The sequence below is a fragment of the Oncorhynchus clarkii genome, chromosome 20 (assembly GCF_045791955.1).
Source record: "Oncorhynchus clarkii lewisi isolate Uvic-CL-2024 chromosome 20, UVic_Ocla_1.0, whole genome shotgun sequence".
Lineage (NCBI taxonomy): Eukaryota > Metazoa > Chordata > Actinopteri > Salmoniformes > Salmonidae > Oncorhynchus > Oncorhynchus clarkii.
The window spans coordinates 66,417,526-66,444,088 of NC_092166.1; the positions used below are offsets into that span (position 1 = coordinate 66,417,526).

General features: G+C 44.5%; 1 protein-coding gene across 1 annotated transcript in view; it reads right to left on the bottom strand.

The window, feature by feature from the left end:
• LOC139375661 (kinesin family member 19) overlaps positions 1–26,563 on the bottom strand; it is a 76,475-nt gene that overhangs the window by 49,300 nt on the left and 612 nt on the right. Inside the window, exon 2 of the mRNA XM_071117466.1 lies at positions 25,247–25,327. Coding sequence (XP_070973567.1) covers positions 25,247–25,327 — 81 coding nt within the window. The remainder of the gene's footprint in view (positions 1–25,246; positions 25,328–26,563) is intronic.

Here is a 26,563-nt window from a genome sequence, read left to right on the forward strand (position 1 = left end):
ATACTACATTATACTACAGTCCACAAAAACACTACAGTAAATACTACAGTATAATACAATCTGCAAAAACACTATATTAATTACTATAGTATATACTAGTTATTTTACTACAGTATTTATACTATAATTAACTGTAAATACTACAGTATCCTACAGTAAACATTACAGTAGATACTACAGTAAAGTCTGCAAAAACACTACAGTAAATGCTGTAGTATTTATACCATAGTATACTTAGTATTTTTTCATGTGGGTATTTCTCCCTCTCCCCTTTCTCTCTCTCTCCTACACTCTCTATATTGCTCTCTCTCTCTGTCTCCCTCGCTCCACTATCGGGTTCCAGGCACACACCGTGCCAAGATGGGCGACAGTGGAGAGGTGTGCGTAACCAGCACCAAAAGTCAACGAGTCACTGAGACAGCTGCTGACTATTTTATGCCCTAATCCAACTACAATAGAATAGAATTAAAAGGTGATTTGTCAATAAAACTCTAACATTACAGGCGCCAGAAAATTAGAATAGCGTGACATTGGCCAAAAATAGTTCCTGACAACATTGTGACTGGGACAGATTAGTTAGGATCTCATCCCTTCCCTCTAGGCCTATTCTTGAACTGACAGAGGAGCGTGCTTTAAAAGATGAGTTTGGGGATGTTCCTGAACCCATTGTGTCCTGGGACAGATGAGTTAGTAGTAAGAAGCCTGATGGAGAGGTGTGTGGTGCAGGAGTTGTGCAGGCAGCCAGGCACGGGCCACGATTACCAGTATACCATGATAGGACTCACCTCCGGACCAGTTCCACACTAACAAGAGGATTATCTCCCAGGCACAGAGGCAGGGAGCAAAGGACACAATCAGACTTATTTGTACGGTCCTCTGAGCCCAACACCACTAGACAGGAAACACAACCATCATTAACAGAGAGAGAGAGAGTGAGAGAGAAAGATAGACATAGAGAAAGAGAAAGAGAGAGACAGAAAGGGAAAGAGAGCGAGGGAGAGAGAGAGAGCGACAGAGCGAAAGAGAGGCACATAAGAGAGACAGAGAGCGAGCGGGAAAGAGAATGAGAGAGATATGTAGAAGTTAAATATTTTAATGTAGAGGACAATATATTTACCACCTGCCAAGACAGAGCTTCATATTATATTGATGATAATATGTATTCAGATGCATCATCTGTGGTAGAAGCCATCCACATGGCAAGGGATAGAATACTGGTAGAAATGATTTATAGAAGACAGAGGGTCACTGGTCATAGAGATTGAGCCAGAGATACACTACCATAACAACACCATGTCTATACATGTATCACGAGTGATTGTCCCAGTTCATGTGTTGTATATATGTTATATGTGGTCTGGAATTGGGTGAGTTTAAGTTTTCTGATGTACGTATGTATGGTTTAGTGCTTGTTTGTGTGCTGTGAATGTGCGACAGTGTGGTTGCCATGGCAGCAGGGCGACGAGCGTGTCTACCCCTCATAGGCACGCCCTACACACCTGTTGCTATTAGGCTAATAGGGGCCGGTGGGGTGGGCTGTGCTGGAATCGGGCGGGATGGCCTGCTCCTAGGGGCCATCTGTACTACTTGCAAGCCTAGGGGTCCCCTGGAAAGAGGGGTCTGGGACTGGGAGATGTAACTCACACCACACAGAAGATCTCAGGCACAGCAGATGTCTGAAGCAGTGTGCAAAGCTGTGAGAAACACAAAGCCCCAACACACCCTCTTCAGAGCTAAAGCACACCCACTATCACCGGTAGGTTATGGAACCGTCTTATCAATATGCCTGAGGCCTGAATAACAAAAGGTTTTCAACTGGGATAAAACACACAATTACACCCGGACAAAGGAACACAATGTCATTGTTGTAAACTGACTAATTGACTTGAGCATGTTTTTGTATGTTTCTAATCACATAACAAAGGGGGCCTGTCTCTGTTTCCATAACGGTGAGATGGGAGGCATGTGTTAGAGCTAGATTGTAAACTACTGCCCTATCTTATAGCTTCAACATTTGTATATAATTATATTCTCTCAATATGTTATAGCTTCACTGTTATATATCACTATATTCTCTCAATATGTTTTGCGTCATTATATTCATCTGAGTACGAATGGGTCGCTTATTCTCAAAAAGCTCTTTGTGTATGATTCCGGATAATTAACGATGGAGTGAGGCAGGCTGCAAGAATGTATACTCCCTAGTCTCAAAGCTTCTCCTGACTGATAAGAAGACGGGGACTTGCGTGGAGGAGTCCTGAAGGTTTCAGACTCGGGCTGGGACAAACCACAGAGATTCACTGTACATCCTAGACTCAGGAGGAGGAGGACTTGTCAGGGAAGAGGGTACAAACGGAGGTTATAAATATATGTGCGTGTATAACCATACTTCGTCTTTGCAGCTGTATGACCCAGTGCGGTTGAATAACTCTAGCTAGAGCATTCTTCAGAGTCCGACTGGAATTTATACCAGAACCTTCGAACCTAACACCATATTTAAAGAAGCTGACCTACAACATATATTTAGACACAAGTTGTGATGCAATGTCAATATGATCAAACACAAGTTAACCCTAAGCTACAAAGAAAAATGAGCAACTGACAGATGGCTAAAACCAAAACTCTGAACTTACAACCAGATCAAAAACAGCTACGATCCAGAGCCTTATGTCACCTCCTACCTAACCGTGTGTGCCCTGTTGAGAACCGGGATACTGCCTCTGGCAGTTGAAGTAGATAGTTCAATGCCATAGATGAATAAGAGCGACAATCTACAGTCTGGGATTTAGGGGAGGTAGAGAATGAACTGCACGTTTTATTTGATTGTACTTCATATGATGATTTGAGAGCTATACTGTAAAATGTTGCAAAGAAAATAGGAATCACTTTGGATTATAGATGAAGAGAAACTTGAATGGCTATTTAGGAAAGAAGTATTCCTGGTTGCAAATTGTATCTCCTAAGCTTGGAAGATGCGACAAGATAAGTTGTATACTTGAAAGTTTTTTATTTAGTTTTCTCAATTGTTTTACCTGCCATATAAACGCATGTTTATATATACACTATATATACAAAAGTATGTGGACACCCCTTCAAATTAGTGGATTCGGGTATTTCAGCCACACCCATTGCTGACAGGTGTATAAAATTGAGCACACAGCCATGCAATCTCCGTAGACAAACATTGGCAGTAGAACGGCCTTACTGAAGAGCTCAGTGACTTTCAACTTGGCACTGACATAGGATTGCCATCTTTCCAACAAGTCAGTTCGTCAAATTTCTGCCCTGCTAGAGCTGCCCCGGTCAAATGTAAGTGCTGTTATTGTGAAGTGGAAAAGTCTAGGAGCAACAACGGATCAGCCGCAAAGTGGTAGGCCACACAAGCTCACAGAACGGGACCGCCGAGTTCTGAAGCGCGTAGCTTGGGTTGTGCCTTGACGGAGATCTTTGTGGGCTACACTCGGCCTTGCCTCAGGATGGTAAGTTGGTGGTTGAAGATATCCCTCTAGTGGTTTGGGGGCTGTGCTTTGGCAAAGTGGGTGGGGTTATATCCTGCCTGTTTGGCCCTGTCCGGGGGTATTGTCGGATGGGGTCACAGTGTCTCCCGACCCCTCCTGTCTCAGCCTCCAGTATATATGCTACAGTAGTTTATGTGTCGGGGGGTTAGGGTAGGTATGTTATGTCTGGAGTATTTCTCCAGTCTTATCCGGTGTCCGGTGTGAATTTAAGTATGCTCTCTCTAATTCTCTCTCTCATTTTCTTTTTCTTTCTTTCTTTCTTTCTTTCTTTCTTTCTTTCTTTCTTTCTTTCTTTCTTTCTTTCTTTCTTTCTTTCTTTCTTCTGTGCCCAGTCCACCTGGCCATGCTGCTGCTCCAGTTTCAACTGTTCTGCCTGCGGCTATGGATCCCTGACCTGTTCACCGGACGTGCTACCTGTCCCAGACCTGCTGTTTTCAACTCTCTGGAGACAGCAGGAGCGGTAGAGATACTCTGAATGATCGGCTTTGAAAAGCCAACTGACATTTACTCCTGAGGTGCTGACTTGTTGCACCCTCGACAACCACTGTGATTATTATTATTTCACCCTGCAGGTTATCTATGAACATTTGAACATCTTGGCCATGTTCTGTTATAATCTCCACCCGGCAAAGCAAGAAGAGGACTGGCCACATCTCATAGCCTGGTTCCTCTCTAGGTTTCTTCCTAGGTTTTACCCTTTCTAGGGAGTTTTTCCTAGCCACCATGCTTCTACACCTGCATTGCTTTCTGTTTGGGGTTTTAGGCTGGGTTTCTGTACAGCACTTTGAGATATCAACTGATGTAAGAAGGGCTTTATACAATAAATTTGATTTGATCTGGGTTTGGTGGAGGCCAAGAGAACATTACCTGCCTCAATGCATCGTGTCAACTGTAAAGTTTAGTGGAGGAGGAATAATTGGCTGGGGCTGTTTTTTATGGTTCGGGCCAGGCCCCTTAGTTCCAGTGAAGGGCAATCTTAACACTTCAGCATACAATGATATTCTAGACAATTCTGTGATTCCAACTTTGAGCCAACAGCTTGGGGAAGGCCCTTTCCTGTTTCAGCAAAACAATGCCCTCATGCACAAATCGAGGTCAATACAGAAATGGTTTGTCGAGATTGGTGTGGAAGAACTTGACTGGCCTGCACAGAGCCCTGACCTCAATCCCATCGAACACCTTTAGGACGAGTTAGAACGCCGATTGCGAGCCAGGCCTAATCACCCAACATCAGTGCCCGACCTCACTAATGCTCGTGGCTGAAGCAAGTCCCCGCAGCAATGTTCCAACATCTAGTGGAAAGCCTTCTCAGAAGAGTGGAGGCTGTTATAGCAGCAAAGGGGGGACCAACTCCATGATTTTGGAATGAGATATTTTGGTAATGTAGTGTATGTGTGTGTGTGTGCATATCGACATAATTCTTGTATTTTGCTACAGCAAATACAGTGTCTTATAAGCTAATGTGGACTAGGCATCCTGAAGATGCACGATACTATAATAATAAAATACATAAAAAAATCGAATCAATCAATCAAAATCGGTACTCATACCATTTACTGGTACAGCAGAGCCTGTCGGAGCAGGGCACAAAGAGTCCATCACTATGCCCCACATAGAGTCTGGAACAATCTGCTGTTGAAGATGTTGATATCTATGTTCCCTGTGCAGCATTATGACCCGTCTCATTGCACAGCTCTCATAGTGAAATGAAAGAAGTGTGTCTGTCTGTCTGTCTGTCCATTTCACCTTTCCTTCCTTCTAGAAGTTAGATCAGCTTCCCAAATGTCATAGTGGTCTGGTCAAAAGTAGTGCCCTTTATATGGAATAGGGTGCTATTTGGGATCACGTGCAGTCTTGATGAATCACCACCAAACCACTATGCCCCCCGTGAAACGATGACATAACAATAGGCCCCCTGAACAATGTCTTCACCAATCTAAAGACCATCAAGAACAAAAGACGAAGCAAAAAAACAAACAATCAAGTCTGACCAGCCAGGACCTTTACCAGGTTGCCCTTTCAGAACTCAATCAAGACTTTGGGGACAATCACCAAGCAAGAACCCCCTCCTTCAATTGTCCTCATCTCGTCCCCCCCTGCCCTCCAACAATGGTGTATCCCATTTCAGGGGCTCTACATCAGTGGCAGCTGGCGTGTACCAGTCTGCACCTGATACAGGGTGCTTAGTTGCAGCTCTTCAACTGTACTGTAGCTCAGTCTGTTGCCCCCTGCCCTCTGTGTTTATGTAACCTGTCTGCCCTATGCGTGTGTGTCTGTGTGTCTGTGTGTCTGTGTGTGTGTGTGTGTGTGTGTGTGTGTGTGTGTGTGTGTGTGTGTGTGTGTGTGTGTGTGTGTGTGTGTGTGTGTGTGTGTGTGGCCGTCTGGGAGATCAACATAGCATAGCTCAGGGCTGAGGGTCGTGCTGGATCACAGACCTGCAACAGGATCAGTGTGTGTGTGTAGCCATCAAAGATCTGCAATAGGATCACTGACAATAGGATCACTGACTGACCACTTACACAACATCAGGACAGAGATCAAGAGCTGCTGGTGAAGTGTGGGTCAGTGTGCTCTCTTTACCTGTGCATTGATCCCTTGTGTCTATAGGCTACTGCATACTCCATACAGCTATACATTATTGGATAGTAAAAGAGGTCCAATAAGCTGAACAAAGGAGTCCTCCAAAGTTACTTTGCAACAAAGTAAAAGGGTTGTCGCTTTACGGTTGATAATGTGGAATAAAAGAAAAGTTGTCATTCTACAGAGAACCGTTTAGAACAGAACAGTGATATTGAGTGATAATGAAAGTCACAATCTCTTTATGCCACCTTCATGCTAGTGTACTGTATTGCTGTTCTGTATCAGTATGTTGTCTGGAGGAGGTGACCCTAACAGGCCCTAACATGCCCCGAGGTTGGCTGGGGTATTAAAAACATCAACATGAAAGACAGAGATGATGTATCAACCCACGCCAATCAGCTTTATCTAACCAACTTAATCAACTGTAAAGCCTGTCGGTAAACAATAAATCTACTTTGTGTTGGATGAATACCAGAATACTTGATTGTAGTAGTAACTACCAAGCACCTGGCTACCACCAAACATACACAAATATCTCAAAGCACACAACTCCTCAAGACAGGCCATAGAGGCAAGCAGATATAACATTTGTGGCAGTTGACAGGCCAGAAGCCTATTGGCCAAGTGTCAGAGGTCAGACATAAACCGGAGGTCATGACCAAGAGGTCAGAAGCGCAGGGCATGGCGCAACAAATTAGGACAGCTGCTGATTTCAGGGACAGGGACAGGGACAGGGACAGCAACAAACAAACAGGACAACAGAGAGGTTGGGCTCGGCCACTGGAAGCAGGATAAACAGTTGTAACCTAAACACACCACCACCCTCATCACCAAGCTACTACTGCTGGTCAGACAGTCAGAGTTCTGGTCAGCAGCAGGTCTGGTCAGACAGTCAGAGCTCTGGTCAGCAGCAGGGCTGGTCAGATAGTCAGAGCTCTGGTCAACAGCAGGGCTGGTCAGGCAGTCAGAGCTCTGGTCAGCAGCAGGGCTGGTCAGACAGTCAGAGCTCTGGTCAGCAGCAGGGCTGGTCAGGCAGTCAGAGCTCTGGTCAGCAGCAGGTCTGGTCAGACAGTCAGAGCTCTGGTCAGCAGCAGGGCTGGTCAGACAGTCAGAGCTCTGGTCAGCAGCAGGGCTGGTCAGACAGTCAGAGCTCTGGTCAGCAGCAGGTCTGGTCAGGTCAGGCAGTCAGAGCTCTGGCCAGCAGCAGGGCTGGTCAGACAGTCAGAGCTCTGGTCAGGTCAGGCAGTCAGAGCTCTGGTCAGGCCAGGGAAAATACTCTCTAGCTACCAAAATATAGGTCTGCAAAGCAGACATGATGTGACCACTAGAAAAAATGAACACAGTGAAAATGTACAGTGCAAAATCCTCAAGAGTAAATGTCACTGTTGTATGTTTAATTTGGCTCACAAAAGAAGCCTTAGAATAAGAAAATAAGGAATTTGTTTCAAGACCTTATCTTTAGCCAGTCTCTGCTGCTTTAGATGGCCTCTGATTCATTTAGTCGACTAGCTGTTCCCATGCTATTACCAGAACTCAGTGGGAGCCAATCAAATTACCCCACTCCCTAGCTCCATGTCACCCTAACCTGGCACACCTATGCGACCATAATTTACCAGACTATTATAATATAGCACAACTAGATCACCCCTCACTAGCCAGTATTAAAACCTGCAGTGAAAGCTGAACTGGATATTCACTGTAATGGCCCTCTTTGAAAAGGTCCACATACAGTGCATTCGGAAAGTAATCAGACCCCTTGACTTTTTCTACATTTTGTTACGTTACAACCTCATTCTAAAATGGAATCAATACATTGTTTCCTCACCAATCTACACACATCACCCTATAATAACAAAGTGAAAACATTTTTTTGTTGTTGAAATGTATTTAAATGAAATACCTTATATAAGTATTCAGACCCTTTGCTATGAGACTTGAAATTGAGCTCAGGTGCATCAATGTTTCCATTGGTCATCCTTGACATGTTTCTATAACTTGGAGTCTACCTGTGGTAAAATCAATTGATTGGACATGGTTTGGAAAGGCACACACCTGTCTATATAAGGTCCCATAGGTGACAGTGTATGTCAGAGGAAAAACCAAGCCATGAGGTCGAAGGAATTGTCCGTAGAGCTCCGAGACAGGATTGTGTCGAGGCACAGATCTGGGGAAGGGTACCAAACATTTCTACAGCATTGAAGATCCCCAAGAACACAGTGGCCTCTATCATTCTTAAACGGAAGTAGTTTGAAACCATCAATTTTTTTTTCTGGTCTGATGAAACCATGATTTAACTATTTTGCCGGAATGACAAGCATCACGTCTGGAGGAAACCTGCCATCATCCCTACAGTGAAGGATGGTGGTGGCAACATCATGCTGTGGGAATGTTTTCCCGTGGCAGGGACTGCGAGACTAGTCAGGATCAAGCAAAAGATGAACGGAGCAAAGTACAGAGAGATCCTTGATTAAAACCTGCTCCAGAGCACTCTGGACCACAGACTGGGGCAAAGGTTCACCTTCCAATAGGACAATGACTCTAAGCACACATCCAAGACAACGCAGGAGTGTCTTCAGCACAAGCTTCTGAATGTCCTTGAGAGGCCCAAACAGAGCCCGGACTTGAACCCATCGAACATATCTGGAGAGACCTGAAAATAGCTATGCAGCGACGCTCCCAATCCAACCTGACAGAGCTTCAGAGGATCTGCAGAGAAGAATGGGAGAAACTCCCCAAATACAGGGGTGCCACGCTTGTAGCGTCACACCCAAGAAGACTGAAGGCTGTAATCGCTGCCAAAGGTGCTTCAACAAAGTACTGAGTAAAGGGTCTGAATAGCTTTGTAATTAAAAAAAATAAAAAATAATAGATTTGCTAATATGTCTAAAAACCTGTGTTTGTGTCGTCATTATGGGGTAGTGTGTGGAGATTGATGAGGGAGAAAAACAATTTAGTCCATTTTAGAATAAAGCTGTAAGGTAACAAAATGTGAAAAAAGTCAAGGTGTCTAAATAATTTCCAAATGCACCGTAATCACTGCATGTCCTGTAGTAGGGTTGGGAATTGCCAGGGACCTCACGATACGATATTATTACGATACGTAGGTGGCAATACGATAATAATGCATTGTGATTCTTACGATTCTATTTGTATTGCAATTCGATAATGTGATTTTATGATGATGTTCCAAACATATTGCTCACTATAGAGTAAACAAGTTTTTGATGAGTCATGGAAATAAAAGTGACGAAAACATGTTGGCTCACTATTTAAAAGGAAGATGGAGAACAAGCTATAGTAAAAACAATACCGGAGTTTTGGCGCAGGTACAGCCAACTAAAGCTACCTACAAATTATAGATTTTTTTTTTACAAATCTATACTTGGAGTCAAATATCGCTATAATATCGTCCAAAAATACTATACTGTAGTAGAGAGGAACTAATTTAGCACGGCTTCAGGTCAACACTTACCTTAAACAAATGATGCACACACGCATGCACGCGCACGCACGCGCGCGCACGCACCCTTTAACACGGCAGGGATGGCATCACTATGAGGCCATGTCCATGTTCTGTCCAGTACATACCCATCAGAGGTGAGAGGAGGAAAACACAGGAAAAATACAGAACACGCAAACAAAATGTTTTTTTAGTTCTTCAAAGAGGCCCTAAGGTCACCGTCACAGTGGCTACTGTGTGTCAAATGATGAACAACAACAAAATCATAGCGTGTGTGGGTGTGTGTGCAAGCACGTACACAGATAGGGCTCTACCTATGTAGAGCAGAGGCCCCTTTTCCTTTCCAGTCTCCAAAATTCCCTTTTGGGTGGTGATATAATTACCCTTCGGTTTATGTCATTGTTGTTCAGAACCCACTGCCCATAAGCCGTGATCAAGTTCGCCACCCTGTCCACTGGTTGCGCTAACTAGCAGATTCACATCAATCATCAACATTAATGATCAGCTGATAGCCCACCCTCTCTTCCTGATGTCAGTCATATCTTTAGGAGGCCTTGTAACTAGCTTGCTTACAATTTGTGATGATGAGTGAGTGCGTTGTTGCAGAAATAAATCGCACTATGCGACAGAGGCATTTAGTATGTAATGAATTATGAAAGTTAAAAAATATATTGTTTTGAGTACATGCCCCCTGAAAGTTCTGTGCACGGCCCTGTGGGTGTGTGTGTGTGTGTGTGTGTGTGTGTGTGTGTGTGTGTGTGTGTGGGATGGATTGAAAGCACAGAGCAGAGGGCCGGAAAATAAGAAGAGTGCAGGGCTGACCCGTGGGCCAATGATGAGAGTGCAGTGCTGACCCTGTGGCTGACCTGCCTCCTGGTTGTGTAACAGGTATTAAGTGGCCAGGGGGTGAGCTCAAAGGAACACACTGCTCCGCGCTGATGATGTTTAACAGTAACAGCACTGGCCAGAGGGCCGGGTGGCCAAAAGACCACACACACCACAAAAAAAAACACACACACAGACACAATCAAAGTTACACTTACATCCACAATATGGCACTTTCTGTAGAGTCATAAGTGACTGTAATAAACTCATATATACTGAACGAAAATATATATGCAACATGCAACAATTTCAACAATTTTACAAGTTATGGTTCATATAAGGAAATCAGTCAATTAAAATAAATAAATTAGGCCCTAATCTATAAATTTCACATGACTGGGCAGGGACGCAGCCATGGGAGGGCCTGAGAGGACATAGGCCCACCCATTTTGGAGCCAGGCTCAGCCAATCAGAATGAGTTTTTCCCCACAAAAGGGATTTATTACAGACAGTTTCATCAGCTGTCTGGGTGGCTGGTCTCAGACAATCCTACAAGTGAAGCCGGATGTGGAGGTCCTGGGCTGGCGTGGTTACACGTGGTCTGCGGTTGTGAGGCCGGTTGGACATACTGCCGAATTCTCTAAAACGAAGTTGGAGGCAGTTTATGGTGGAGAAATGAACATTACATTCTCTGGCAACAGCTCTGGTGGACATTCCTGCAGTCAGCATGCCAATTGCACGCTGTTGCATTGTGCTGTGTGACAAAACTGCATATTTTAGGGAGGCCTTTAATTGTCCCCAGCACAAGGTGTACCTGTGTAATGATTATGCTGTTTAATCAGCTTCTTGATATGCCACACCTGTCAGGTGGATTGATTATCTTGGCAAATGAGAAATGCTCACTAACAGGGATGTAAACAAATTTGCACACAAAATTTGAGAAAAATAAGCTTTTTGTGCGTATGGAAAATGTCTGGGATTTTTTATTTCAGCTCATGAAACAGGGGTCTAAAACTTTGCATGTTGCGTTTATATTTTTGATCAGTAATACATATTTTTTGTATGTCTTGCTCAACAGCGTCTAATGTATTATTCATACAATTCATTTTACTAGAAAATAGGCCTATACGGTATAGAGATGTAGGGCGTTTTATGAATCTGTACTGTGAAAAAAATGACAGTAGGTGATTAAAAACCCTGAAAGTCATTTAGGGTTGCATAAAGCACTTAAAGCAGTCCTGTGTCACCACCCACACTGCAACACAGTGTTCAGGGTCAGACTGTCTATTAGTGTTGTCATGTTAACCTGGCTGCACAGAAAATAGGCCCCTTTGTTGTGATGCAACTCCAACCTGCTGTGGCTCCCTCCTTCCCTCCCCCCATTAGAACTTGTTTATCACCACTTCCCTCCACAGTCAGTGCCAGCCAGGAGTGGCGTCGCCATTTACAGCCACTTTATTCTCATTCCTGGCTCTACCTCTGTGGAGGAACTGACTGAGGTTAAATCTTCGGCTGCGGCTAAAGAAAGACGCTGCTGGGGTTTGTTTGTATTTCCTTTCCCTGCTCTCCTGTCCAGGGACTTATTCAAACACGACGCCTCGTAAAAGACTCTGACTCTGTTTGGACAAAGTCCTCAGAGTCTATCCCTCGGACACAATAACAAGGCTATTTTGTGGCTGTTCTATTTTAGAAAAACCAACAAACTGTAACTGTGTCAAGATCATCTTGGGCTACTGAGATGAACAGTAAGAAAGTAAAACAGGAGTTTTATCGTGATAAAAATTATACAAATGAAATTTAAATGGTGAAAATTATTGATGAAAATGATCCTGGAAATGAGCGTCTCTTTCTTTCTTTCATCCATTTTAAATGAGCAGGATCACCCCACCAACTACTTCCTCAATCTTCCTCATAGCGTGCTTTCTACCTTACCCAGGGGGTGCTATGTGCTATTCTAGCTGAATCAGCTTGGTTATTCTACAGCCCCTGAGGTGAGAGCAATTTGAATCGCCTTTCAGTGAGACTTCTGGGCATAAAAGCAGAAGAAACAGAATACAGAATGCCCAGGCAGGATACTTTGTAGTCCACAAAGAAGGGAATTTGTCGATTCATGGCCATGTGTTAACAGGTAGATGACTAGAATTCTTCTGGGGATAGGGTGAATAGCGCTCTTTGTTGTACTTTAGGAAAGAACTCTGAGGCAGCGGCAGACAGCGCTGAGAAACTTTTCTTCCTTTCTAACGTCATTACTTTGAGTGGTGTACCACTCCCTGTCACACAATCCCACACACAGACTCCAAGCCTTCCAAAGCAACAGCATTATAGACAGTCACTTCACTTAGTCTCCATTGCATGTGAAGAAAATCTTTACACTGCATGTGAAGAAAATCTTTTTCATGGTTAGTGTAGCCAATAGGAGCCGTCCGACCCTGCTTCCTCTCTCCCTCTCTTTCCTCTAACACAGAACGGATAGATCCTCCCTCTTATGGCAGTGAAAAATACAAACAATAGCCCTGATCTTGTCTGGGGGTCTCCATGGTGACGGACAAGACCTCCCTATAAACCATTCTCCTGTGTGTGTGGGTGACAGCCCTGCCCTGCCTGTTAACTGGCCCTAAAGCTACAGGAGACATCCTGCATGGCACACAATACCACCCCACCCCGCACCAGATAGTCCTATTATCACTGTGCCAGGCTAACACTTCACTCTTTTGGCACTCCATACATTTCCATAATTGTGAATTAAGAAATTTAGCATGGGAAGCTTATATCATAAAAATGTCTGGAAATGTACGGCATATTTTTGCCTTTTGTCAATACTGTGTCAACTTATATTCTTTAAAGATTAGTGGCCTACATTTCAAGTTTGAAAACGGCTGGGAACAGATTAGTATGTTCCCTCCTCTATAAGTCAGCTACCCTTTCTCAAGTCTTGTTTAAAAGGGCTGCTGGTGTGTGCCTATATAGCCTGAGCCATTCAGTTACAGTAGATAAATGACTTACTGGCTCTGCTTATAGCCCACGTTGAAGCGAGCACAAATATAATCTCAGTGAATCCAGTGAGACTGACCTCATCTATATGGGACTTCATGTTCTGTCCCTACAGGTGACTAAATCATGGGGGATGCGTTTATCCTATGGTGTAAATATAGACAGCGTTAATCAATGGCTAGGGTCGACAGTAGCGCCTGTTTGTCTCTCCATTTACTCATTGCTACCATGTAGGCTGAATACACCCTCAGTGGCCAGAGGAAGAGAAGATAGGAAGAGAAGATCAACTGTATTGAAGTGGGGGAAACGCGTCTGGAAGTCATAACCCATATGTTACATAGGCTACGTGTGTCAACCCCCAATGATGTAACTGGAATGATGAGAGAGATGTTCTTCTTCTCTGTTTTAGTTTTATTATTTCACTGCCATACTGTGTTGGATCTTGTCTATCCATCTTGTCTCAAGAGGACCACAATGGAAATAAAGTCCCAGACTTTCTTGTGTGTCATTGATTTTATTCATGTGCATGTATGGCGTTTTCAAGTTTTATGTGTGCTTGTTTTTTTTTTTTAATGGTTGAATGAATAAACTAAACTAAAAACTAAAGAAAATCTGCTATACCAGTGAGTAGTGACTGAACAGTAAGAATTGTATTTTGAAGTCCTCTCCACATTTTAACTGCTGTCTCTTGGTATAGTGGAGCCATAGCAGTAGATCATAACATGGTTATGTAAGTCTTTGTCTCCCATGTCCAGATGGTCCCTCCCTCCACACTGTGGGGTTCTGTTTTAATTAACATAATAACCACTAGCACTTAGCTATCCTCTCACATCATAATAATATCATTTAGTAGGTGCTTCAATTTATCCTATTTCACACTTTGTACAAGTGTGTACTTGAGTGAATTGAAAACAGTTTTTTTTTTTTTTGCATATCCCAACTCCCCCTCAGACACCCGCGAGGAGTGGAGTCACAGCAAGGGTTACACGATTTTGCTGGTGTCCCTGGAGAAATTGGGGCTAAGTGCCATGCACAACAACCGATTTTTCACCTTGTCGGCTCGGCTCAAGTATTAAAATCAGCGCTAGCTTTTGGTTACTGGCCAAACGCTCTAACCCCGGGACTAGCTGCCGCCCTATCTGGATAACGTCCCAACCAAAACTAGCCAACGTGCCAAAAACAAGCCTGCTAGCCAAGGAGGGTCGCACAAGCTGGAGGATACACACATACAGTATAGCAACTGTAGAAGCTCACATATCACCAGCACTCATTTGAAACGCCCAAATGTCAAGTTAACCACTATTCTCAATGATGTCTTTCATAATACACTCCAATTCTGAGCTACCTCTGACTTTCCCTTGTCTTTCAAGGAGTGGAGGAACCTGATTCACCTCCAGACATGGCTCTGTTGGTTATCCTCGCAACAGGTGGCTGGAGGTGGACTGGGTAGAGTAGGGTTGTGGCTGGGAAGCTCCAAAGAGCAGGTGGCAGACAGCAAGCTTAGCTGAGCTTCCCTCTAATGCCCCTAAGTGAGCTCATCTCATCCACCTCAGGCTTAGACGCTCGCCACTGAATCGTCTGAGAGAGAGAGAGAGAGAGGGACACGGAGAGAGAGAGAGAGAAAGAGAGAGAGAGAGCGAGAGAGAGGGTGGGTGGGACAGAGAGAGACAGAGCGTAGCCTCCACTAGCCAGCCACCAGCTAATCTGTCTCAGCCTTACTTACCTGGAGGGAGAGAGCAGAGGGTGCCATAAGGTGCCTGTTGCACAAACACATTCAGGAGGAGGGTGCTTTATTCTTAGTTCGTCAGCGATTCAGTGTATGTGTGTGTGTGTGTGTGTGTGTGTGTGTGTGTGTGTAAACTCCTGTGCATGGTAATCTCATAACCACCTGGTGATGTAGGCTACATTGCATGTGTGTTACACTTTTGATACACACAGCATATTTATATACTGGATTCTTGAGTGTCCAAAACATTAAGAACTCCTGCTCTTTCTATGACATAAACTGATCAGGTGAATCCAGGTGAAAGCTATGATCCCTTATTGATGTCACTTGTTAAATCCATTTCAATCACTGTAGATGAAAGGGAGACAGGTTAACCTTTTTGGGATAGGGGGCAGCATTTTCACTTTGGATGAATAGCGTGAACTGCCTCCTACTCTGTCCCAGATGCTAATATATGCATATTATTATTAGCATTGGATAGAAAACACTCTGAAGTTTCTAAAACTGTTTGAATGATGTCTGTGAATATAACAGAACTCATATGATACACTTTTGTTATTGACCAAATACTTATTTTCCACCATAATTTGCAAATAAATTAATTTAAAATCCTACAATGTGATTTTCTGGATTTTTCCCCCTCATTTTGTCTGTCATAGTTGAAGTGTACCTATGATGAAAGTTACAGGCCTCTCTCATCTTTTTAAGTGAGAGAACACAGCCGTGATTGAGAGTCCCATAGGGCGGCGCACAATTGGCCCAGCGTCGTCCGGGTTTGGCCAGGGTAGACCGTCATTGTAAATAATAATTTGTTCTTAACTGACTTGCCAGGTTAAATAAAGGTTACACACACACCACACTGACCAAAAAGTTATTGTCACGCCCTGACCTGAGTATTCTTTGTTTTCTTTATATATTTTGGTTAGGTCAGGGTGTGACATGGGTGATGTATGTGTTTTTCTACTGTCTAGGGTTTTTTGTAGGTTTATGGTGTTGTTTACCATCTAGGTGTTTATGTATGTCTATGGTTGCCTAGATTGGTTCTCAATTAGAGGCAGCTGTTTATCGTTGTCTCTGATTGGGAACCATATTTAGGCAGCCATCTTCTTTGGGTATTTCGTGGGTTATTGTCTATGTGATGTTGCATGTTAGCACTCAGTTTTGATAGCGGTCACGGTCGTCTTGTTATTTTGTTTGTTTGTTTGTTTAGTGCACTTCATGTTTTTTCATCTTTCATTAAAAAGATGTATTCACATCACACTGCACTTTGGTCTCCTCACTACAACGATCGTGACAGTTATTTTGCTGGCATTTACAGTACATATGTCCCCATTACCAGTAAAACATCATCAAAACCTATTTCTTTCACTTAATTGCTGTGCTGTTTTGTTGTTAATTTGTTCAGTCGTTTCATTCTCAACCAGGATTTCATCATACATGTCAAGCAGTGAAGTTTCAGCTCTGTCTGTCTGTGGCCACTCTTCCTCGGTGCGCACTGTGCTTGTGTCCGTTTCCATCTTGTTCAGCTATGCATGTAACATTTCACGTAAACCCTGTTTCTTATCTGTGTCGAAGTAGCGGTCCTTGTACATAGCATTGAGCATGGTGGAGAAACAGTAAAGGGAGAATGCCACCGAATCGCTTGTTCACAGCCTTGGTAGTTTTGTTGAGCAGGCATTTCAATGCCATGACAGAGGGTATCACGTCTGCTGCAGCTTGATGTTGATGAGCTTATTTCTCGAGTCAGTTGATCGAATGGAGCTAGCTAGTGAATTCATGTTTCCAAGTTTCAAACATGTTCTCAAATGCCATTGAAATGACAGCAGCGATAAGACACATTCATGAGCATGAAATACGACTTTACCCAGTACAAAATCCTCAACGACCCACTGTGCTGTCAGACTCAGCATGCTCATGGGGCTGATATAGGTGGTCCAAATGTCAGTCGTGAAGCTAATAGCAGTGACGCTATTACTGTGTAACTCAGGTAGGGCAACATTTAAAAAATTGTGCACTTGGTAGTGTGTACCGGTGCTCGACCGAGAATGAGAATGGTCGAACGACAGAGAATGGTTGATTGTCAAGGGCAATGAATTCCATTATCTTGTTTTTACACAGATGTTAAACTAGACATCGGGCCGATGTCGATGTTCGCATTTTTAGCTAATAATCATCCGATTTTGAATTCTTCACGATATATCGTGCATCCATAGTTTGAACCCTGAATACCAACACGAGTTGGAGAAGAAAACTACCCTCTCGAACCATCACTGGTACGGTTGATTAGCTGTCCTAACAAAAGTATCTAGAAAAGTGAATTTAAGTGGGACCATTCTACTACTCTCATCACCACTGAGAACCATCTACATGGCTGGCTAGCCTATCAGCAAATAAGCTTAAGGAGGGAATGGAAGGTAGAATAAACTCTGTAGTTCTGTTCATGACAAGTCAACGGGCTGAGGAGAGCAACAGGACGGGTGAACGACCGCTTTTGGACAATCGGAGTCATACAAGCGTGATGCGAAAAGGCCCCACAGCGAACCAAGGCAATGACACATAAATACATTCATGATTTCTTACTCCAAATCGATGGCGGTTCGTGTGCAAGGTATATGATTACTGTGAGAATAGTTTCTAAAATGTATCAACGATAAGTGTTTATTTTTCTCGCTCTCTCCCTTCTTCTCCATCTCCTTTTGTAAAAAGACACCATATTGTGACAGTCCGCTAGGGATGTTATCCCGTGTTATCATTTAGTTAGCTAGTAAATAAATAAATTAAACCAGTATGTGTAGTACTGACTCATAAGTAAGGCTGAGGTTTTTGCAGATGCAAGGAGGTTACAACTGTTCAGAATCATATGATAAGAGGTTATGATTAATATGTTGACTGCTTTATGGATGTGATAGGTAAAGACCTTTAGAGTTTAATTTGGGAGATGGTAACTCTTTAAACAACCGCTCTCATGGTGCCCCAAATCCTAATGATTTAATTTTTACATGATTAATTTCATCAGGTAACAATTAAACATAGTTGATTAGATAAAAAACATTCAATGAAAGATTAATGAAAGTAAAGTCATGACAACCTCAGGTAAATTCAATTGATTGGACATGACTTGGAAAGTCGCACACACACCTGTCTATATAAGGTCCCACAGTTGACAGTGCATGTCAGAACAAAAACCAAGCCATGAGGTTGAAGGAATTGTCCATAGAGCTCCGAGACAGGATTGTGTCGAGGCACAGATGTGGACAAGGGTACTAAAATATTTCTGCAGCATTGAAGGTCCCCAAGAACACAGTGGCTTCCATCATTCCTAAATGGAATAAGTTTGGAACCACCAAGACTCTTCCTAGAGCTGGCCGCCCGTTCAAACTCAGCAATCGGGGAGAAGGGCTTTGGTGACCAAGAACCCCGATGGTCACTTTGACAGAGCTCCAGAGTTCCTCTGTGGAGATGTGAGAACATCTAGAAGGACAACCATCTCTGCAGCACTCCACCAATCAGGCCTTTATGGTAGAGTGGCCAGACGGAAGCCACTCCTCAGTAAAAGGCACACGACCACCCGCTTGGAATTTGCGAAAAGGCACCTAAAGGACTCTCAGACCTTGAGAAACAAGATTCTCTGGTCTGATGAAAACAAGATTGAACTCTTTGTGTCACACCCTGATCTGTTTCACCTGCCCTTGTGATTGTCTCCACCCCCTCCAGGTGTCGCTTATTTTCCCTGGAGGATTTACCCCTGTGTTTCCTGTCGCTCTGTGCCAGTTCGTCTTGTATGTTCAAGTCAACCAGCGCGGTTTTTCCCGCGCGCCTGCTTTTCTATTCTCTTCTACTAATCCTCCCGGTTTTGACCTTTGCCTGTTTTCTGGACTCCATTACCGCCTACCTGTCCATTCTGCCTGCCCTGACCTCGAGACTGCCTGCCATTCTGAACCTCTGGAACTCTGACCTGGATTTGACCTTTTGCCTGTCCATTCTCTTGCCTAACCCTTTTGGATTGTTAATAAACATCTTGGACTCTAACCATCTGCCTCCTGTGTCTGCATCTGGGTCTCGCCTTGAGCTACAGCCATCTTCGTTTCCTTCAGACCAATCTAAGATAACGTATATTATTACGCTAATGTCGGGAAGGGCGCTCTCCTGGACTCCGGCAGTTTGGGAGCAACAATCCGCCATTTGTTGTCATCTGGAGGATTTCATGGCAGAGGTGAGGAAGGTATTCGAGTCTCCGGTATCTGGGAGAGAGGCGGCCAGTAAACTTCTTGAATTACGTCAAAACTCCCGTAGTGTGGCAGACTACGCGGTTGATTTTTAACATGTTGGCTGCCGAGAGTGCCTGGAATCCGGAGTCTCTTTTCGATACCTTTCTTCACGGATTATCTGAGGTGGTAAAATATGAGCTAGCTGCTTGGGAATTGCCGGTGGGCCTCGACTCCCTCATCACCCTACCCATTAGAACTGATGGGCGCTTAAGGGAACGCAGGAGTGACAGGAGGTCTGGCCTTGGGCACACTCATTCATCTGCTATGGCTCGCTCACCTTCAAAGGAATCCGGATTTTCCCGAAGGCAGTTTTTCCGAGAGGATCCGAAGCCACTCGAGTTCCCCCGTGAATCATCAACAACAGGTGAGTTGATACTCCTGAGCCTATGCAATTGGGAAGAGCTAGGTTATCGGTTGGGGAACACTCATGTAGGCTGAGTTCTAACTGTTGCCTGTACTGTGGAGGGGCAGGACATTATAGGAATGTTAGGAAACCATTTTCTCTGGTAGGTACAAGTACTCTGGTGAGCCAGACTGGGAGTTCCCTATTTCCCATCACCCGCACACCTTTTTTTGTGCTTTTGCTGTGGGGAGACCAATCTAAGTCTCTCCGAGTGCTTATTGACTCTGCGGCTGATGAAAGTTTATGGATGCTACTATTGCTTCTGAGCTTGGTATTCCGACTCTACCTCTCTCAGTTCCTATGGATGCTAGGGCAGTGGACAGCTGCTCAATAGGTGGAGTCACCTATAGTACTGTGCCCATTCATATAAGGGTTTCAGGTAACCACAGTGAGACCATACAGTTCCTCCTCATTGCATCTCCCCATTTTCCCGTTGTCTTGGGATTTTCCTGGCTCCAAAAACACAACCCTGTTATTGACTGGACCACGAGTTCCATCCTGGGTTGTATCCCATTTTGTTGGTCTTTACGACATCCTGTTTTTTTCCTGGTCTGCCAAAGAACATGTTCTTCATGTCAGGCAGGTCCTTCAGCGCCTCCTGGAGAACCAATTGTTCATGAAAGCCGAGAAGTGTGGCTTCCACCGCTCTACAATCACCTTTCTGGGATTTGTCATTGCTGAGGGTAATGTCCAGATGGATCCTGGAAAGCTGAAAGCAGTGGTGGATTGGCCTCAACCTATGTCCAGGGTGCAGTTGCAACGTTTCCTAGGTTTTGCAAACTTCTACCGCCGTTTCCTTCTGGGTTACAGCACCCTGGTGGCCCCCCTCTCGGCACTCACCTCCCCCAAAGTACCGTTCACATGGTCTCCAGCTGTCGACAAAGCCTTTGTGGACCAGAAGCATCGGTTCACAACAGCATCCATCCTCATCCATCCTGACCCGTCTCGTCAATTTGTGGTTATTGAAGCTTCTGATGTTGGAGTGGGGGCTATCCTTTCCCAGTGATCTGCCCCGGACCAAAAGCTTCATCCCTGTGTCTTCCTGTCCCATCGTCTCAATCTATGATGTAGGCAACCGAGAACTCCTGGCGGTCAAGATGGTGTTGGAAGAGTGGAGGCACTGGCTGGAAGGAGCAGAACAGCCATTCTTGGTCTGGACCGACCATAAAAATGTGCAATATCTCCCTACAGCCAAGCATCTTAACTCCAGGCAGGCCCGGTGGGCGCACTTGTTTACTAGATTCAACTTCACCATTTCCTACCGCCCAGGGTCCACAAATGTGAAACCTGACGTTCTCTCCCGCCTATACAGTTCCTCTGCCACATCCTCGGTCTCCGAAACCATTCTCCCTACTTCAAGCCTTGCAGCAAACAGTGGGTTGGGGTATTGAGACCATGGTTCGCAAGGTACAATGCTCCCAGCCTGGACCTGAAGGGGCCTGGCTAACTGGCTGTTTGTCCTTAACTCAGTCCGGTCCCAGGTCCTGGAATGGGCTCATTCCTCCAAGCTAACCTATCATCCAGGTTCCCGCCGTACCCTAGCATTCCTCCGACAACGTTTCTGGTGGCCCCAACGGTTAGTAAGGTCTCAGCCTTTGTCGCCATATGCACGGTGTGCACCCAGAACAAAACTCCACGGCAAGCTCCCTCTGTCCTTCTTCAGCCACTACCGGTCCCTCATCGCCCCTGGTCCCATATCTATCTGAACTTTGTCACTGGGCTTGCCCCGTCTGATGGCAACACCGTCATTCTGATCGTAGTGGATCGGTTCTCTATGGCCGCTCATTTCATCCCTCTCCCCAAACTTCCCTCTGCCAAGGAAATGGCCCAGCTCATGGTGCAGCACGTCTTCCGGATCCATGGACTCCCAGTGGATATGGTTTCCGACCGGGGTCCTCAATTCTCATCTCAGTTTTGGAAGGAGTTCTGCACCCTTATTGGGGCATCGATCAGTCTATCCTCCGGATTCCATCCCCAATCGAACGGCCAGTCAGAGAGAGCTAACCAGGACGTACCTGGAGAAGAGCTTGGGTAGCACTTCTCAAGACCAACTCCAGGTATCATCAACAAGCGGTCCGCTGCCAGACTCCAGCTGTCCGCTACCGCATTGGGCAGAGGGTATGGCTGTCTACACGGGACCTGCCCCTTCGGGTAGTCTCGCAAACTGTCCGCCCGTTTCATTGGTCTGTTTCCCATCTCTAGTCCTTAGTTCCACTGCTGTACGTCTCTTGTTACCCCGTACCCTCCAGATTCACCCTACTTTACATGTGTCTAAGATTAAGCCTGTGTCTCACTGTTCTTTGTCTTCTGTTCCCAGACCCACCCCCCTTCCCGTGTCATTGAAGGCCATCCGGCATACACGGTAAAACGCCTCCTGAGTGTTCGACCATGGGGCAGGGGTTTCCAATACCTGGTTGACTGGGAGGGTTACGGCCTGGAAGAGAGGTGCTGGGTTCCCGCTAGAGACATCCTGGATCCAGCCCTCATCGCCGACTTCCACCACCGACACCCCGGTTAACCAGATATGCGCCCAGGTAGGACGCCAGGTGGCGCCCCTAGAGAGGGGGGTGGGTACTGTCACATCCTGATCTGTTTCACCTGTCCTTGTGATTGTCTACACCCCCTCCAGGTGTTGCTTATTTTCCCTGGAGGATTTATACCTGTGTTTCCTGTCTCTCTGTGCCAGTTTGTCTTGTATGTTCAAATCAGCCAGCGTGTTTTTTCCCATGCGCCTGCTTTTCTATTCTCTTCTACTCGTCCTCCCGGTTTTGACCTTTGCCTGTTTTCTGGGCTCCATTCCCGCCTACCTGACCATTCTGCCTGCCCTGACCTCGAGCCTGCCTGCCATTCTGTACCTCTGGAACTCTGAACTGGTTTTGAACTTTTGCCTGTCCACGACCATTCTCTTGCCTACCCCTTTTGCATTGTTAATAAACATCTAACCATCTGCCTCCTGTGTCTGCATCTGGGTCTCGCCTTGTACCCTTATACTCTGGCCTGAATGCCAAGCGTCACATCTGGAGGAAAGCTGGCACCGTCCTTACGGTGAAGCACAGTGGTGGGGATGTTTTTCAGTGGCAGGGACTGGGAGACTAGTCAGGATCGAGGTAAAGATGAATGGAGCAATTTACAGAGAGATCGTTGATGAAAACCTGCTCCAGAGCGCTCAGGACCTCAGACTGCGGCAAAGGTTCACCTTCCAACAGGACAACGACCTTAAGCACATAGCCAAGACAATGCAGGAGTAGCTTCGGGACAAGTTACTTCAACAAAGTACTGAGTAAAGGGTATGAATAGTTATGTAAATGTAATATAATTTTTTTTCTTTTAAATAAATTAGCAAAATGAAATAATATTGCTTTGGTCAATATGGGGCATTGTGTGAAGATAGATGAGGAAAAAAACTATTTAATCAATTTTAGAATAAGACTGTAACATAACAAATGGAAAAAAGTCAAGGGATCTGAATACTTTCCGAAGGCACTGTATACGTAGAGATTGTGATTTGGATTACTGATACAGTGCTATTTAGGATGTTAACTGGAATCCTCCTGACATTCATGATTTGTTGCTTCTAGTTTTTATTATAAATTTGTTTGACTTTTTTGTTACTTCACAGTTAGGAGCTAGTAACACAACTCCCTCCCTCTCTCCCTCCACGGGAACACATAGTCTTATAAGCCCTTTATCAGGTAAGAGGTAAACACTACGCAGTACACACACACACACACACACACACACAATACCCCGCACACTGTCTCCACAACCTGTTTGTATTGTAGTGACTATAAGCCCTTGGCTGCAAACACACAGAGACCTAAGATAACCTGCTAGGCTGTTACTCTACACAGATGAACCACTAACAAAATGTTTCCATTCTATCACCTTGCCTTTGTTTTTCAATAGCATAACATCAACAGTGTACGTAGAGGTTACATTTTGTTTAATTCTACTGTGAAAATGTTTCACCAATAATGTTGACAATAATGTTGTAAAGGGAAAATAACATTGCTGCTACCTTGCTCTCCAACCAATGTGCATGGATTGAGGAGCTAACAGAAGAACTGTTGTTCACTGTAAAAAGCAGGGCTGTGTCAGCAACAATACACCATCACAATGGGCCTATCACACTTAGCTTACTCCTGCTGGTGTCATCAAGGCAGAGCAGAGGGAGAGTTGCTGGGTTAATAAGTCTGGTTGTAGGTTAATTGAATTGCTTTTGAGAGCCACAGACAGAGAGTACGCCAGGTCTCAGTCCCTCCAGTCCCTCACTCACAATTAATGCTGATTATTTCCAGTTTAACTGTGGCACCACCTTCCATGCAGTCAAAGACTTTGACTGAAATGAACAACAAATTAGTGATGACAGACTTATTATTATGTGAACCGTGTCAAATCTTTCACCAGCAAAACCAATGTTATCTTACCCTGGAGTGTTTCTGCTCTCCTTCTAACTCCTCATGGAATTGTCATTCCAAACATAAGTCCAACAACATCTAGTCCCTACAGCAGATCACCCACTAAGACCTAAACCAGTTTATTCTCAGTGGTATTAACACCTCATCCATATCACAGTCATAATACTGCTGATTATCATCATCATCATTCTCACCCTCCTTCTTATCATCATCACATCAGAAGAATTACTATGTGGTATCCAAGTTGTCTCCATGAGGGACACACCTGGAGGCTTCTAATTGGCTCCAGGTAAATATGCTCCCCAAGGACCCTATATGAGCCCTGCCTTTCCCTGTGCTGTATATCATGGATTAACTTCCTTTGGTTGGGGTCATGCTTTGCAATGATTAAAATTGGAATTGGTATTTCAGTTAAATACATGGACTGACTGTAAATAGAACGACCGCCAAATAAGCTCATAATAATATTCTCTATGTTCATAATAGTGGCAGAATGATAAATGGTGGGTCTCAAATAGCAGTTCCATCAAGGATAGGAGCATTCAATAACGGCACAAAGCTGTTTCACACACATCATGTCCTCCTTTGCTACAGTCCAGAGATTTCTTCTTTCATCAGAATTAATCCAATTTCCATCCTGTATGAGAGAGGTCACCCTCTAAACTATAACAATCCACTGACTCACAATACAGAGCCATCCGCACGCGTCTCTCTCACACACACACACACACACACACACATCTTCAACATTCATGAAATGGACCTTACTTGATCCCCCGACTGACTCACTGCGCAGTGTGACATCTGAGCGTTGATGCACACACACACACACACACACACACAGTGATCACTTGGTTTAGACCAGCTATACTGTGCTGCGCTGCTGTGAAAAGTGCATGCACCTGCAGATACATTATATATGTGAAGCAGGCCTTGTGACTAGATGCGAGAGAGGCCTGGAACAACTTGCGAGCTTGCACAGACACACACACACAAACGCAAGAATGAGCACGCATGAACACACACACAAACACACACATTCGGTGGGTCATCTAACCTGGTTGTCCACTCTGTGGGCCACTATGGTGGCTGCCTCTTCCCGCTCAGAATCGCTGAGGGGTCTGATCCTCAGGGCCACCTGGGAGACACACAGGTTGAAAAACACAGGCTTAGAGCTTTCACAATTAGAGCAACACACAACTACACTAACACAGGTTTAGACCTTTCACAGAGAAACACACAAAAACAACACAGGGTTAAAGATTTCACAGAGACACACAGGTAGAAGACGGTTAGAGCTTTCAGAGAGAGACACAGTGACGACAACACAGGGTTAGATATTTCACAGAGAGAACAGTGCAAGGTTAGAGCTTTCACAGTTAGAACTTTCACAGTGCTTTGAAAAGGTTAGAGCTTTCACAGTAAATAACAGAACAGCATTAAGGAGATTCTTCATTCACACCACAGCAATAGTCTTGAATCTTGATGTCATTCACAAGTCAACAAGAGCAAAGGATAAAGTAAATGATCATGGTCACCCTCTGTTTTTAACAGAGTAATTTAACTTGTGTAATGTCACTATGACATGAGCCTCTCTCCATCTATTGTCCTGAAGCTCTCTCTCTCTCTGTCAAAACACTATTCAGGGGGTGGGGGTGGGGGGGGGGGGGGGGGGGGGAGACATTATGATACTTAGACCAAGACAGACCAATGTATAGACTGATAACCCATCCACACGTTATAAAACTATTAGATAATCAGGGCTGCAGCGGTGCATAGAAAACAGTCTGAGTTGATACCGTCGGACTGAATCGGCCACCTGGTGTGAATGTATTGCAGAATGAAATAGTAGGGCGGTAATGTTGTTTGTTAGTGAAATAGGTAACTAATGTTATGTTATTAGATAGAGGGATGGGGCAGATGTGGCAGAGTCAAGACAACATGTTTGGTGGGTAGATATGGAATGATACAGGCCATACATCCAGCTCTTGACATTGACCCATATGAATTCAACCTTTACATGACAATTCAGCCATTCCACAGACAATGGGCATTGATATTGATATTTTCCATCACCAGTGCTGTGGAGCTAGTCAGTGTATGACATAGTGGAGAAGATGAGAGACTGGGGAACTGAAATGAGCCATGTTAATAATTCAGATATGGTATATTACACAGGCTGGAACCACTGGGAAAGAATACAGTCTGTGTGGAGATGGCCAACTATGGACTTATGACATGGGAATTCAATGTTAAAGGTAAACAAATGTCTCCATATGTGACTGAGGCAAGAGGTACTGTAATAAAAGGCATCATTTGCTTAGTAATGTAATTTAGGCTATAATAAACTTGTATTGTATTTTATTCTAATTTT